The 15,902-nt window shown below is 39.5% G+C and overlaps 1 protein-coding gene across 1 annotated transcript; it reads left to right on the forward strand.

Moving 5' to 3' along the window:
• The first annotated feature begins 262 nt into the window (after positions 1 to 262).
• Positions 263 to 12,445, forward strand: NECAP1 (NECAP endocytosis associated 1). The gene is made up of 8 exons (XM_072799139.1): positions 263 to 420; positions 6,364 to 6,464; positions 6,622 to 6,726; positions 7,410 to 7,491; positions 8,315 to 8,423; positions 8,510 to 8,693; positions 10,271 to 10,373; positions 10,707 to 12,445. Exons 1-8 carry the CDS (start codon positions 326 to 328, stop codon positions 10,753 to 10,755), a joined length of 828 nt encoding a protein of 275 aa, XP_072655240.1. The 5' UTR covers positions 263 to 325; the 3' UTR covers positions 10,756 to 12,445.
• Positions 12,446 to 15,902: the final 3,457 nt, after the last annotated feature.

Consider the following 15,902-nt stretch of genomic DNA (forward strand, 5'->3'; position numbering starts at 1 on the left):
TCCCTAAGCACTGCAGCACCAGCCCGCAGCAAGATGGCGCTTTTCCCTAATCACCTTTCGGGAATGGAGATTTCCATAACGTGCATCACGCGCTGAAAAGGCAGTTTTGCCATTACCCAAGATGGCGAACAGTGTAGCTTCACGGTTTCCAGCTTTCAATATGGCTTCCCCAACCCGTACCTCTGGAGGTTAATTTCAGGAACCAAGCTAAACTCGCCCGGAAGTAGCGTAAGCGGAAGTTGCGTACAGCCCAACTCCCCCCCACCCCTCACGGCCGCCCCCGTTCGTATGCCCCGCCCCCGGTGGCGCGGAGTGCAGAGCCAAAATGGCGGCCGAGTTGGAGTACGAGTCTGTTCTGTGTGTGAAGCCCGACGTTAGCGTCTACCGGATTCCTCCCCGGGCCTCTAACCGCGGTTACAGGTACTAACCCCGAGGCACTGCAGCACACGCATACCGGGTCGGGGATGACAGTTTTCTTCTCAGGTAGCACGCTGCGAGTCCTTTGTCACTGCCGTCTCTGGGTTGTCACCTTGCTAGCCTCCCCACCTGGGTTGTTATTACTGTGCCTTTCTGGTCTTTCCTCACTGTGGAATGCCATTACCGCTTTAAAAAAAGAATTACCATCTGCATCCTCCCACCGCTCCTCCCTTGGGCCCCTCTGAGTTACCCATCTGCTCCCCTTCGTCCACATCCAGCCGTGCCTGCTCCATCGCCGATCACCTTTCGTTCGTTTTTTTCCTGCGTCCTTCAGTTTGTCACCCTTGTCGTAACCCCCTCCCGCCCTCCCACTCACACACGTTTCCAGTACCCAGTGCGCATTTGTTGGTAATTATTGTGTTGGTCATTCTGTAGGTGATAGTTTATCTTCTGTGCTGTTGTCTTGCTACCAAATATCCACCATTTGGTTTTCCCTTCAGTTCTTTTCCTAGTGGGCAGGGGTTATGATTATAGGGTTTTCAGTGGTTGTCCATCATTGTGTTTCTTTTTAGTATCTTTTCTTGATGAAAACATAGTATTTCCTATTTTCCTTCCCACCCTCCCTTCCTGACCTCTCCCATAGCTTTTTCTCTCGAATTAATACAGCATTTTCTCTCTAGGGCTAAATAACCACCATGTAATCATCTCATGACGATGAGGTTCTGAGGATGCTGTAGGAAGTCGTGAAGTCATGTAGTGGAAAGAGTTAACATGTTAACTGGGTTGCATGTTAAAAAATATGAGTATGGACTCTGAAAACTTTGCAGCTGTATGATTTGGGGCAAATCTCTTCGCCTTTCCAAGCCTTAGTTTTCTCATCTGTGAAATAGGGGGGAAAAATCATAATAAAACCTGCTCTAGTTATGTACCTCAAAGAAGTTTTTGAAGGGTTAAATGAAATAATATAATGTGAAAGAATTTAGGAAACAGTAAAGCAGCATATAAGGATATAAGATATTGTTCTTATTGTTCTCTGACCCACATCACCATCATGATTTTCCTCTTGGCATTTAGTATTATTTTGGCTCTTGTCTTCCTCCTGTGTCCATTATTTTGCCTCCTTACTGCAGGTTCATTCATCATGAATCAGTATCTTTGTGCTTACTGACCTGTGCATTAGACCCTGTAGGTTATACCTTTTGGCAAAGAGGTAGTCCAGTCTTTCATTCGGATTCCCAAGTTGACCATGAATAGGAATCAACATGGTTTTTGATGGTAGTTACATGTAGTAATTTGTGTGATTCAGCTGAGACATCAGCCCCTCTTGACACTTCCATTCTGGCTTTGGAATGCTCTGTGTGTGGTTCCGTAGTGCCTATGCTTATCTCTGTCCTAGTACTCTTCTTTCTGTATTATAATTAATCGCTCTATCTTCTGCTTCTCCAGTCTAGTTATGAACAACTTGAGGTCTTTCCTAATTTTATGGTACCAGGGTCTAGTATAGTATCTGGCACATGGAAGAAATTAGTAGATTACATTTAATCACATAGGTTAGCATTGATTGAACTGTTTACTTTCAGGTTTTTTTTTTTTTAAAGACCTTCTTTCTTTCACCCATCTGTATTCTCTGTGTTCACTTCCTGGTTTATCCACAGCCTTTTATCCTTATATCAGTTAACTGCACTGAGCCATCAAAACAATTTAATTTTCCTCTTTTTCTTGTTATCTATGTTTTCCATGTTTATTATTGACATTTCTTATCCTCCAAGAGGCATTTTATCACTGAAGGAAGAGAACACTGTTTACAGCAAGATTCCTGTTTATTTGCTTTTGGCAAGACACTTAACTTGAACTGTGGTTTTCTTATTTTTTTAAAGATTTTATTTTATTTATTCATGAGAGACAGAGAGAGAAAGAGGCAGAGACACAGGCAGAGGGAGAAGCAGGCTCCATGCCGGGAGCCCAATGTAGGACTCGATCCCGGGACTCCAGGATCAGGCCCTGGGCTAAAGGTGGTGCTAAACCGCTGAGCCACCTGGGCTGCCCTTGGTTTTCTTATTTGTAAAAATGGATATACTACTAATTACCTTGCAGTATCCTCTCAATTTTCATAAAAATGGGCATAATGCTTGGCACATAATAGATGCTTAATAAATGTTACTTTTATGTCTTTTTGTCTGTCTGATCTTTTTTACAGAACCCATTTTACATTATGAGCATGACTTCTCCTTTAGGCTGCCATTAAAGGAAAAACTAGGATTTTTAGGAAGCAGGATGAATACTTTTTTTGAGTGACTAATAAGATTAGAGGGAATGAACGACTTTGATCACCTAGTGTAAGCTATTGCTTCTCAGCTTTCAATGACAATTTAGATCGATGAGAAGGTTATGCATGATTAAGAAATAGTTTCCCAACCTATAAAACTGTTTTTATATTCATCACTGCCCTCCTCCTCATCTAAATCAATAGTAAACTCAACAGTCTGTTTTAATGTAGTGAGAGGAACACTAGATTTTGAAGTTAGGCATTATTACTGTGTAAATGTTCTTCATTTAGAGAGACCGAGCTGATAGGCTTTTCATGCCTATTCTTCATAGTGGTTGTAAGGATTTATTACTGAGGTAAATGAAAATTTGTGAAGTCAGTTCAGAAGACCAGTGAAACCAAGAATTCCTCAGGCTAGTCTTGGGAGTGGGAAAGGAAATAAGGCTCAGGGCTGAGGGAAACTGCTGCTGGGAATATCCATTCACTTATTGAGAATTTGTTCAGTATTGGCCACTAGACATGCAAGATACTTATAAGACAGGGAACCTGTCCCAGGAAACATACCTAGTAGGCTTCTTTGTAATATATTCAGCACACTATATTTAGCTCATGGTGGCATGATAGAAGTAATGACTCATTAAAAAAAAATTAAAATACAGGACCTTTAAGCGTTGTAGTCTGGATCAGATTCAAGTACTTAGCGTCTTTGAGGCATGCCATCAAGAGAGGAGGACATGACAAAGATTTATCTTATAAATCCTGTTCAAAACCTGTGCTAATTTTCATTTTTCTCCTTCCACATTGTTAAATTTTTTCTCTCTCTTTTTTTAAAAGATTTTATTTATTTATTTATTTATTTATTTATTTATTCATTTATTCATTCATTCATTCATTCATTCATTCATTCGGGAGACAGAGACATAGGTAGAGGGAGAAGCAGGCTCCATGCAGGGAGCCTGATGTGAGACTCCATCCCAGGACTCCAGGATCATGCCCTGGGTGGAAAGGCAGGTGCTAAACCGCTGAGCCACCCAGGGATCCCCTTGTTAAACTTATTCTTGTTTAGATATACTGTTACCTTTCTAACTTGCAAGTGTTAGTCTTCAGGTTTCTAAGGGATAAGTTTGTTTTGTTTTAAGATTTAATTTTTAAGTAATCTCTGCATCCAAGGTGGGGCTCAAACTCATAACCTTGATATCGAGAGTCAGTTGCTCTACTGGCTGAGCCAGCCAGGTGCCCCAGGGTGAGTTATTAATAACTTATTTTGTTTTTTTTTTTCACATGCTGACAAAACAAAATCACAAATGCGGTGCTTTGTAAAATTCGTCATATTTAAATGTCTTAGATTTCTTTCAAATTCATTTATCACACAGATTATAAGCATTTAGTGTGTGTTTTTTTTCTTTAAGATTTTATTTATTTATTCATGAGAGACACAAAGAGGCAGAGACATGGGCAGAGAGAGAAGCAGGGGCTCCCCGCAGGGAGCCCAATGTGGAACTTGATCCACCGATCTGGGATCACGCCCTGAGCTAAAGGCAGACACCCAACCCCTGAGCTACCCAGGTGTCCTTTTTTTTTTCCTTAAGGAGTATTTAGTGTTTTGTATAGTGTTTCCATGCACATCTATATCTCTAGCCCACGTCTTTCCTAAACTCCAGACTCCTATTCAGATGCCTTCTCTGTATTGTTGCTTGAAAATATATTTGACATCTCAAACTGCATATTCAAAATTGAACTCTTGATCTTTCTTCCCAGAAAGATCTTGTTATACCTATAGCCTTTCTGTCTCAGTTTTTGGCAGCTCCTTTGCTCAGGCTAAAATCTTAAGAGTCATTCTTAACTTCTCTCTTCTACCTCACATTAAATCCATTAGAAAATCCTGCTTCTTTACTTTAACTATATCTAGAATCTAGCCTCTATTGCTGCTCTGTCTTCCTAGTCACCGTCATGACTCCTAGATTACTGCAGTGGTCTCTTAATCCCTGTGCTTCAGCACTTACATCCCTACATTGCTTCTATACACAACAAAGTAATCCTTTTAAATAAAAAGATTGGGTGCTTAGGTGGTTCAGTAGTTTAAGCATCCAAGTCTTGATTTTGGCTCAGGTCATGATCTCAGGGTCATGGGATGGAGCTCTGTGTCTGGTTTCATGCTCAGCAGGGGGTAGGGTGTCTCTGCTTGAGATTCTGTCCCTCTGCTCCTCCCCTCGAGTGCATTCTCTCTCTCTCTGTCTCTCTGTCTCTGTCTCCCCCCCCCCCTTTTTTTTTTAAGATTTTTATTTATTCATTAGAGAGACAAGCAGGGGGAGAAGCAGGCTCCATGCAGGGAGCCCGAAGTGGGACTCGATCGTGGGGTTCCAGGATCACGCCCTGGGCCAAAGGCAGATGCTCAACCACGGAGCCACCCAGGGATCCCTCTCTCTCTCCTCCTAAAATAAATAAATAAATCTTTAAAACAATAATTACTCTCAGATAAAAAGGAAGAGCATCTTTCACCTCTGCTTAAAATCTGTATTGGTTTCTCCTTCACTCAGAATCAAAGCCAGAGTTCTTGTAAGGCCCATAAAATTTGGCCCTGTTACCTCTTCCACCTCATCTCTTTATTTTTATTTTTATTTTTTTTTTAAATTTTTTTTTATTTTTATTTATTTATGATAGTCACAGAGAGAGAGAGAGAGAGAGGCAGAGACACAGGCAGAGGGAGAAGCAGGCTCCATGCACCGGGAGCCTGACGTGGGATTCGATCCCGGGTCTCCAGGATCGCGCCCTGGGCCGAAGGCAGGCGCCAAACCGCTGCGCCACCCAGGGATCCCCTCATCTCTTTATTTTATTCTTACTGCAGCAGCTTCTTTTTTTTGAGGGCAGACATTCCATTCACACTCCCACCATAGCACCTTTGCACTAATTGTTCCAATCATGGAATCTCCCCTCTCCTCCAATATCTGCATAAGTAACTTTTGCTTCCTTCACATTTTTACTCACATTTCACCTTATGAATAAGTCCTCCCCAGCCACCCTCTTGAATGCTGCAACCTGTTTGCTCTTGTACTACCCTCCCAATATCCTTTTTCTGCCTCTACATTTTTTTACTTTAGCACTTAACCATCTTCTGAGATACTGATTGTCTTACTTATTTTTAATGTTTTTTTATTGTTTGTTTTCTATTGTAAACCTCACGAGGATACGAGTTTTTATTTTGTTCATTCACTGTTGTATCCCAAGTACCTAGAACAGTGTCTCTGACTTAATACTCTGTAGATATTGGTTGAATTCAGTGAAAGATAATACATTTAGGGATTTGGGAAGGCTTCTATTACCCACTATAATTCCTTTAGTAGACTTTGTTGTTACCTGATCAGTAAAACACTGTTTATATAAATTATTATCTGTGGTATGGAAATAGTTATCATTATGGTAATTTAAAAAAATTGCTTGTGTTTGTACTTAACATGTTTTTATTGATGTTTATTGGCCAATACTTAAGTAGTAAGGATTTATCTGATTTGGGCTATATGTAACAGTGACCCTCTATAGAGGGGATTGTGAGTTATTCTTATTGATTAACAGGTAGAAACAGTAAGCAACCCAGGACAGTGAAACAAATATGGCAAATGATTCTGTATAGATTTTTAGTAATTAAAGACGTGAATTGGAGGCTTCCTATTTTCCTATCCTAGGGCATCTGACTGGAAATTAGATCAGCCTGATTGGACTGGTCGCCTCCGAATCACTTCAAAAGGGAAGATCGCGTATATCAAACTTGAGGATAAAGTTTCAGGTAATCTGTGCTGGTGACTCTAACATATTAAGAGTATTAGTTTGATGCACTTTTGTAAGTATATTTAAATTGGGATTGGAATGGAAATACTTGTGAACAGAATAGTTATAGATTTTTACTTCCCTTTGCTTAAAGAAGTCTTTTACTTACCTATCAGGGGAACTCTTTGCCCAGGCACCAGTAGAACAATATCCTGGTATTGCTGTGGAGACAGTGACAGATTCCAGCCGCTACTTTGTAATCCGGATCCAGGATGGTACTGGTAAGGAATCTGGGATTTTGAATGACATGAGATTAGGTAGATGGGTAATACACTTCAATGAAAGTGTGTCCCAGTTGCATTTATCGTATTTAAGTTTACTAATTTTTTCCTCCCCTTTCTCCACAGTTAACTATAGCTGCTAAAGGACAAGGATTAACATGTTATTTGTAATAGATACGAACACAAGTTCAAGACGTGATAATACGTAGACATAAATAAATCAAAATATCTAGCTAACCAAAGAAATCATACATATTGCCTATTCATTCATTGTTTGTAGTGGGTTTTGGTGGATTGCCTTAAGTCACCTATGTGTAGGGCAATCATTCTCTCTTTTCCGTAGTCTGTATCAGAGGTTGGCAAACTTTTTCTAGTAAGACACAGATAGTAAATATTTTAGATTTTCATTCTCTATTGTAGCTACTCAATTCTACTGATGTAGTATGAAAGCAGCCATAGATAGTATTTAATACAGATTGGGGTAACTGTGTTTAGTAAAACATTATTTATAAAGATGGCAGCATTTGGCCCTTGGGCTGCATGCATGTAGTTCGTGGTCTCCTGGGCTGTGAAAGAATGTTTCACATTTACGGACTTGATCTAGTTAAGGCAACTGTTAATTTTCACTGGGTGCAATATTCCCTAAGGGATACTTATTGTGAGTATTTCTGTCTTTCTCACAGGGCGTAGTGCTTTCATTGGCATTGGCTTCACAGATCGGGGTGATGCCTTTGACTTTAACGTTTCCTTGCAAGATCACTTCAAGTGAGTGAAACTTGTCCTTTAGTTACCTGGTTAAAAGGTTTTGGAACTCCTTCTCAATTGAATGGACGCTATTTCTTTTACCTCCTGGTTTCTGTATTTGGTCAGCTAGTTCATTATGCATTGGAACTTCCCATTTACTGTTTCTTTACATTATCTTATGTGTTCTTTCCTTGTAGCCTGGAATCTGTTTTTGGTTCCTTGTACAGTGTTTTGAGATGCTTTTACTCCTATCTTTGGGGAATTGGCACTTGGTTTTAAGTGGCTGAGAGGAGCATACAGAAACAGGGCTGTATGGGAGGTTTCTGGGGAGTTGTGTGCCAGTTTTGTTACGTTGTATAGTTGACATGTTTTATTTCTGTGATAAAATTTCTTCAGCCCACCTGGTTTTGGCACAGTGGTAACGCATAGCACCATGCACACTGTCAACTTCCTACTTTAAGGGCATGCATAGGCATAATTCTGCTTTTCTGCCTCAGAACTCTGAAATTGTGGAAATCCACTCAGTTGGCACAGGGATGCAGCCTGGAAGGACTGAGGAATTAATACTTCCTCAGGGGCAGCCCTTAAACATGGATTATGGGAATTGGCAACTAAATGCCCTCTGGAGGGACAGGTTTAAATATGTATTCTATGTGGTTCCTCAGTGATACTGAACCCTGTTGCCCTCTTTCTTGGCTTTTCTTCCTTTCCTTCCTCATTCTTAATGTTCCCTCACTCTGCTTTCTGGAATCCTGTTTCACATAAGTTAGTTACACTCAAATTTGTGTGTTGGACTCTGCTTTCAGGTGATCCCAAATTAAGATAATTTACTCTTTTACTGAAGGTGGGTAAAGCAGGAATCTGAGATTTCCAAAGAATCTCAGGAAATGGACAATCGTCCCAAGTTGGATCTGGGCTTCAAGGAAGGACAGACTATCAAGTTGAGTATTGGGGTAAGTATGGTTTCTTTCCCCTACTCCCTCTATTTCTATAATAAGCTTGTGACTTTTTCTTTCTCTTCTCTGTTTTCTCTTTGTAGAACATTACAACCAAGAAGGGAGGTGTTTCTAAGCCCAAGACCACAGGGGCTGGGGGTTTAAGCTTGCTCCCACCCCCACCTGGAGGCAAAGTCACTATTCCCCCACCATCCTCCTCAGTTGCTATCAGCAATCATGTCACTCCACCACCCATTCCAAAATCTAACCATGGAGGTAGTGATGCAGGTAAATCTATATTAATTTTAACTTTGAGGAATCATCGTATCTTAGGTTTTAATTGGGTAGCACCTCTTTGCCAAAGAGAGAGTTGATGTTTTTGCTAATAAATGGCACTTGGTACTGACAAGGTGATTCTTGCAGCCTCTAGTAAGGAATTAAAACTTTTCTAATGAACTGAGAGTCATGGTATTTGGTAGGTTCTTTGTCAGAAAATGAATAGATATTAAAAAGACTAATTTCTTCATTGTACCTTGGTTAGACGCTAGTAGGCTTGAGAATCAGATGGACTAAGATTTTGGTCATAACTCTGCTATTTTATATCTGAATGGATTTAGTAACATTATTTAATTTTTTTGGTCTGAATATCCTTATCTCAAGATGGAGACTTTAAAATTGCCCCAGGATTGTAAAGGTTAAATGATGTGACAGCACCTAGCGTGATCCATGAAACATAGTAGCCATTTAGTAAATGTTATTTTTTAATCTTTTCTGTTTCTTCACAAAGGCAGTTGGGAGAAAATTAGACAGCACCTGGGTTTATGAATATATTTTCACTCTTCTGTACTATCTGGTGGGAAAAAGAATAGAGTTATTTCTGTTTTGAGAATGAGAACATTAGAACTTGGAAAGAAATTTTCCAAAGATTAGAGAAGTAGATAGTAGAATCTGGAGTTTTAGCCTAATGTATTGTGGGGATGCAGAGCATTTATATCATTGATTGCTAAGAATAAACTTTCTCTTTCTGGAATTTTGAGGTAAAAATGGTTATATCCTACTTTTCATAAGTTTCTCCAGGGATAATGTCTAAGATTTATTATTTTTTTAATTAAAGTTTTTATTTTTAAGATAATTGTAGATTCACATGAAGTTGTAAAAAATAAGACAAATCCTTTGTTCCCTCTACCTCGTTCCCCTAAGTGATAACATTTTGCAAAACTAAAGTCAAATATCACCAGGAAATTGATGTCGATACCATTTACTGATTTTATTTAGATTTCACCAGATTTATGTATTCTCATTTGTGTGTATGTGTGTGTTTTTAGTTCTATGCACTTTTATCGTGTGTAGGTTCCTAGTTCCATCACCATGGTCAGGAAACAGAACAGCTCCATCAGTACAAACCATGATCAGAAAACAGAACAGCTCCATCAGTACAAGGATCCCTCATGTCATCCATTTATAACCATACCTACCTCCTGCATCCTGCCCCACACCCCCTCACTAACTCTTCTCCATCTCTGTAATTTTATCATTTCATGAATGTTATATAAATGGAATCATAGAGTACGTAACCTTTGGGGATTGGCTTTTTCCACTCAGCATAATTTCCTTGAGACTCATCCCAGTTGTGTATATTAATAGTTTCTGTTTATTGCTGAGTAGTGGTTCATGGTGTGGACATACAACAGCATATTTAACCATCACTCATGGAAAGACATCTGGGTCATTTCCAGTTTTTGTCTATTACAAATAAAGTTGTGAACATTTGCATATAGCTTTTTGTTTGATAATACATTTTTATTTCTAAGATTTTTATGTTTTCCTTTTTCTTTTTTTTTTTTTTCTCTTTACTGTGTGTTCAGATATCCTCTTAGATTTGGATTCTCCTGCTCCTGTCCCGACATCAGCACCAGCTCCAGTTTCTGCAAGCAATGACTTGTGGGGAGACTTTAGCACTGCATCCAGGTATGAGCCTAGTGAAACCACAGTACTCTCATTCAGGGTACAGAGGATATGTTACAGTCAAATGAAATCTTGTTCTGGGAAAGCAGGGCATTTGCAGGTCATACAGAGTGCTTGGCAGGAATTCTAGGTAAGGAAGTAGAGGAGTGCTGGGGATGGTGGGGTAAGAAAGCTGTAGGATGGAGTTGGAAGTGGGATATCAAGCCTCAATAAGTAGCTTTTCTGGAGATAGAGTTTTAGAAATTCTGGGCAGCAATTTCTCGGAAGCTATTACATTGAAGAATGGAGTAGCTATCCTAATTTCTTTGGCTTTCTCTCTGTTCTCCTGTCTTGCAGCTCTGTTCCAAACCAGGCACCACAGCCATCCAACTGGGTCCAGTTCTGAATAGCATTGGCAGGACATTAAGGACAGACTTGAAGAAAAAAATGACCTTGAGGGCACCAATCTGTGAGGGAAGTTAGGAACCCCTTCTCTCCCCAGAACCAAAATTACTGGACAATCTTTTTCATAGCTTCTCCATTGCATTCAAATTGGTTTATGTCACTCCCCTATGTTGTTACTTGCTGTACAGCCAAGAAAGTATGTCCTTATCTCCTGTTCACTAGTAAGGCAGGGGAATAGTGGGTCTTATCATACTTGTGGCTGACTATGCAGGGCCCAGAAGGCCATGTCTCTTTGAGGGGGGAATGAACTCTACCATCTGTAAAATTTTTCTCCATCATTTCAATTCTTTAACTTAATTCTGAATCATCTCATGACCCTGTGTGCCTCTTTGTGAAGCCCTATTTAGCAATTTCAGGGGAGACAGAAACCTTGAGATTTCCTTTTCCATTAACCTAAGACCCTAAAAATGGACTGAGTGACCTCAGTGTTTACAAATTCAGAGTTTTGATTGGGATAGGTATGAAGAGAGACCCGTTTCCTGGGTCTCTGTTATATATCCTCCTTCAGGCTTATCCTGCTCAGTGAATATCCAGTGCTGGGTGCAGCTCCATCACCCTGTCATGTGTTTACATGTTTCTTCCTATGCTAAGAGGGTTTTGTCGGTGGCACTTTCACTGTTCTTTTGTTTGTTGAATGGTGCAACATCGTTGACTAGTGGGTCTCTTGGATGAAGGAGATTCAGGGGACCATGTTTCCCAAGTTAGGTTGTAGAGAAGTGTTTACTTTCTTGCAGCTCCATCTAGTTGCTGCATTTGAAGTGTGGCATTACTTTGTATTTGCCCTATTATTTGACCTGAAGTTGAAGGGTTTAGAGTTTTTAACCTGATATGTAGAGCAGAGGGGTTGAAAGCACGTAACTCTCTTTCAGTACCCACGTTGCCTTGCTGCCTGGGTATCTGGCCCCTTTCCATAAACATTTATTTTTCAGTCCATCTAGCTCTTCAATAGTAGAAAGCTGCTGTTCCATACATCATCATTTATGAAGGAATTCGGAGAGTCCATGAAGCTAGCTGTGAGAGGTTTGCCTGAGTGATGGCTTTGATACATTGTCACCTAGGGCATCTCAGAAGCAACTTACTCTCCCACCACTTTCCCTTCCCTCTACCCCACCATTCCTTTTACGATGCTGTGAAGAGAGTTCCCTTTCTTAGATGAATGGGCACTATCTATTTTGTTCGTTAATGGGCAATTTTAGAATGAACTGGGAGGATATCTTTTCTTCCTTTAGAACTTCTTTGGATGTGTACACTCGGACTGAAGGGAGTCTTATGTTTAGTTTCAAAATGCATTCTCTCTTCTGGATTTCTTTCTTGACTTTTTAACTTTGGGTCCATTTTTTTTTTTTTTTCATTGCCTCCTGTTCCAGGCAGCTCTATTCTTACAGAGCCATGGCAGGACATTTTAAAATTCGAATAGAAAACACTAAATGGAAAGTTCTATAGAATCACTAGTGACTAACTACTGGGAACCTATTTTCTCAATCTTCCTCCATGTTGTGTTCTTTGTATTCTCAAGATGATAATATATTATGTATTTGAATTGCTGAAATTAAAAATGAAATTTAAAATATATGTATATAAAGCGTATGCTGTATTGGTGCAATAATGGTAATTAAAAATGTGGAAAAAGGTAGTGTCTCCTTTATCTTTTGGTTTGCCTATTTCAGTGCCTTTTTAATATAACTGATCCAATATAAATGGACCAGTAGGTAATAAACAGACATTTTATATCTATTACTCTTTTTCTTAAGAAATAGGGCTTTTAAGTTCGGGTTAGACTTGTACGCTCATGGTTCTAAACCCACAGAGCACTCCTTATACAGATCATTTATATGAGTTATTTATTTGCTGGTACAGTTCACTTCATTTGCTTCAGATTGTCTTCATGATTTAGGCCACCTCTCATATTCCAGAACTATCATCAGCATAAATGAGGAGAGTCAGTGTAAGAGGTGGAACTGATTCAGAACCATAAACTTTGGAACCCAGAAGGATCTTGGAGTTCTCATTCAGTGATTTTTCACAGAAGGTGAATCAGAATGATACATGTGCTAGCCTTCTTTCTTCCTTTTTTTTTTTTTTTAAATAACATGCTGCTCCCTCCAGAGATTCTGATGCACCTCCTCCATTTGCTCTCCTAGAGTAGAGCCTAGATGGCTTTCCTAACCATGGCCTTTCTTATCATTACTGAGGCTATGAGGCACCGTCATTGATAGAAGTGTATCATAAACCTCAGGTTTTATTTGGGGAAAAATTGGACAATCTTTTTTTTTTTTTTTTTTTTTTTTTTTATAGCTCAGTCCCCTCAGTTAAACATTTGTATCTCCCTTCACAGTTGTAATGTGAACGTTTATTACTCCATTTCCTCCATTCTGATAACCTTCTAGACAGGTGGCTTGCCTCTACCTTTCTTTTTCTCTAGCTCCAATTCAGCTTACCTGTTGCCTCCAGAAATCCTCTTCCTAAACCCAGCCCTGCTCGTGCCTTTTCTTCCGTGACTCATTGTCTTTAATGATTTTCCTTTGCTTACAGAATAAAACCCATAGTACCATTTCATCCTCAACTCTGTTTTCCCTTCCACTCACAGTATGCTCCTGAGACTAGGGTACTAGTCATTCTTCAGATGCCATTAGCACTGTGAGCACTGAATGCTTGCTAAAATTCCCTCTATCTAGGGTATCTTCCTGCCTGTTGAAATCCTTTCCATTTCATAAAGCTAGTGCAAATACTACTTCATGAAATGTTACCTATCCTCCTGGTCTGAAAAAATGATCTCTTTGTTTTATTTGGGTTGCTGTTGAAATTCTCTTATTAGTTTGTAGATTCTTTGAATATAAGGACCATGTCTTCATTTTACTCACCGTATTTTCCAAATACCTTTTTGTATAGTCGGTGCTTATTAAATACTTGTTGAATTAATAGTGATTTCAGTGAAGAAGGACTAGAAATCAATAAGTTGGGTATATTCCTTCTTTTACTCATTCTCAGGATTGTTCTAGCTACATGATGTTAAGCATTCCTTATATGCCTTGTCATAGTTGCAGAAAATCTTTATGTGCTCCAGAGTCTGTCAGTTTTAGGGTTCAGAAAAGCAGTGATGAAGAAAAATTTTACTTGGGTACATAAACCCTATGACCTGGGAAAAGAAAAATGATATTGTAAAACACAGCTGTGGGTAGGTTTGGTAGCTGTCTCATTTTTTTTTTTTTTTTTTTTTTTTTTAGCTGTCTCATTTTATTGTAACTTAGATTACATTACATTTTGGTTATGTGTTATCTTCTAGCTTCTGAAAATCCATTTCTGTTATTGCTTCTTAACTACACGAAGAGAATACATATGGTTTGTGACTGTAGGACGTCTACTCAGGAGCATATTCTCTTGAGAAAAGCAAAGCAAAGAGTCATCTTTATTTCCAGGTCCCTTGAACCTGAGGCTTGTGATTGTTTTCACAGCAATTTTATAGTTTGGCATTTATTTCAGATTTTGCAGTAGTGATTTTCAGTCCCCTTTTGAAAGACATCAAGATACAGGGGTAGTATGTTTTTATAAAGCTCTAGTATACTTGAATTGCCTGTATCTGAGCTGGGAGTAAAATAATTGTCCAGAGTGACCTCTTATTCTGCCCTCTCAGCCTGAGGATCGTTTTATCCACTCAATTAAATACAGTAATGGTTAAGACCCATTATGGGTTACTTGCTTTTTAATATTTTTTCTTACGTGGGCCCTGCCACTGAACCTGTAATAGGAAAGAGAACGTTGGAGCACTTTCTGTGAATGCTGAATCTGGCTGCATATCAGCATGGGACCACTAGAGGGCGGGCTCCCTCTAGCAACTCCAGCACAGCTGTAGGAAATGCTGCTCAGACACCTGGTGCCTGAGAAGGTGTTTAAGAAGAAAGACATAAATGAAGACTCAAGGGACATATCTATGGAGTTTAAACATACATTTGATGCAGTATTTTTGAGAATGTAGAAAAAAGAGCTGTTTAGGCAGAAAATGAAGTACAGAATAAGACCTTTAGACTAAATATTTGGATGGGGAATATACTTATTAATTGTAATGACCCTCTCCCCATCAAAATAGATGATTAATAGGTAATAAAGTGTAGTAGTGGTTATGAGCATGGATTTGGGAGGGAACAGATTGCCTTGGTACAAAATTTTGCTCTGCCACTTACTGGCTTTATAACTTTGGACAACTTATTTAACTTTCGTTTGCCTTAGTTTCCTCATGTGCAATATGAGGATAATAGTTCCTAATTTATAGGGTTATTGCCATAAAAAAATTTCAAAGTGCTCAGGACAAGGTCTGGCACATGGTACTACTACTACTACTGCTTGGTGGCTATTATAATGCTGGGTATTAGGATGTGCAATAAAATGGTAAGTGTAGGGGCAAAATGATGTGACTTTTTTTTTTTTTTAAGAAAATTAAATTTTTATTGAAATATAATTGACCTATTACATTAGTTTGGGTATACAACATATTGATTTGATACATTTATATATTGCAATATGATTACCACTGTTGTGTTGCTAGCACTTTTTAAATTTTTAAATTTTATTTTTAAAAATTTTATTTATTTATTCATGAGAGACACAGAGAGAGGCAGAGACACACAGAGAGAGAGAGGCAGGCTCCATGCAGGGAGAGGCAGAGACACAGAGAGAGAGAGAGGCAGGCTCCATGCAGAGAGAGGCAGAGACACACAGAGAGAGAGAGAGGCAGGCTCCATGCAGAGAGGCAAGCACCAATGTCAAGGAGCCTGATGTGGGACATAGTTCCGGGACTCCAGGATCATGCCCTGGGCTGAAGGCAGGTGCTCAACTGGTGAGCTACCAGGTGTCCCAACATTTTTTTTTTTTTTAAAGATTTTATTTATTTATTTACTTTAGAAGGAAACTCATGGCTGGCAGTGAGAGGAGGAATCTCGAGGAGACTCCAAGCTGAGCATGGAGCCCAGCCTGGGGCTTGATCTCCGGACACTGAGATCATGACCCAAGCTGAAACCCAAGAGTCAGTTGCTTAACTAGCGAGCCACCCAGGTGCCCTTGTTAGCTAACACTCTGTTATATCACAGAATTATC

Source organism: Canis lupus, chromosome 25 (genome assembly GCF_048164855.1).
Source record: "Canis lupus baileyi chromosome 25, mCanLup2.hap1, whole genome shotgun sequence".
Taxonomy (NCBI): Eukaryota; Metazoa; Chordata; class Mammalia; order Carnivora; family Canidae; genus Canis; species Canis lupus.

Bases quoted from the DNA above. Each gene is read 5' to 3' on its own strand.
- NECAP1 (XM_072799139.1), top strand. From the start codon at position 326: ATGGCGGCCGAGTTGGAGTACGAGTCTGTTCTGTGTGTGAAGCCCGAC. The intron at 421-6,363 runs GTACTAACCCCG...TTCCTATCCTAG, and splicing joins GCCTCTAACCGCGGTTACAG to GGCATCTGACTGGAAATTAG. The intron at 8,694-10,270 runs GTAAATCTATAT...CTGTGTGTTCAG, and splicing joins CCATGGAGGTAGTGATGCAG to ATATCCTCTTAGATTTGGAT.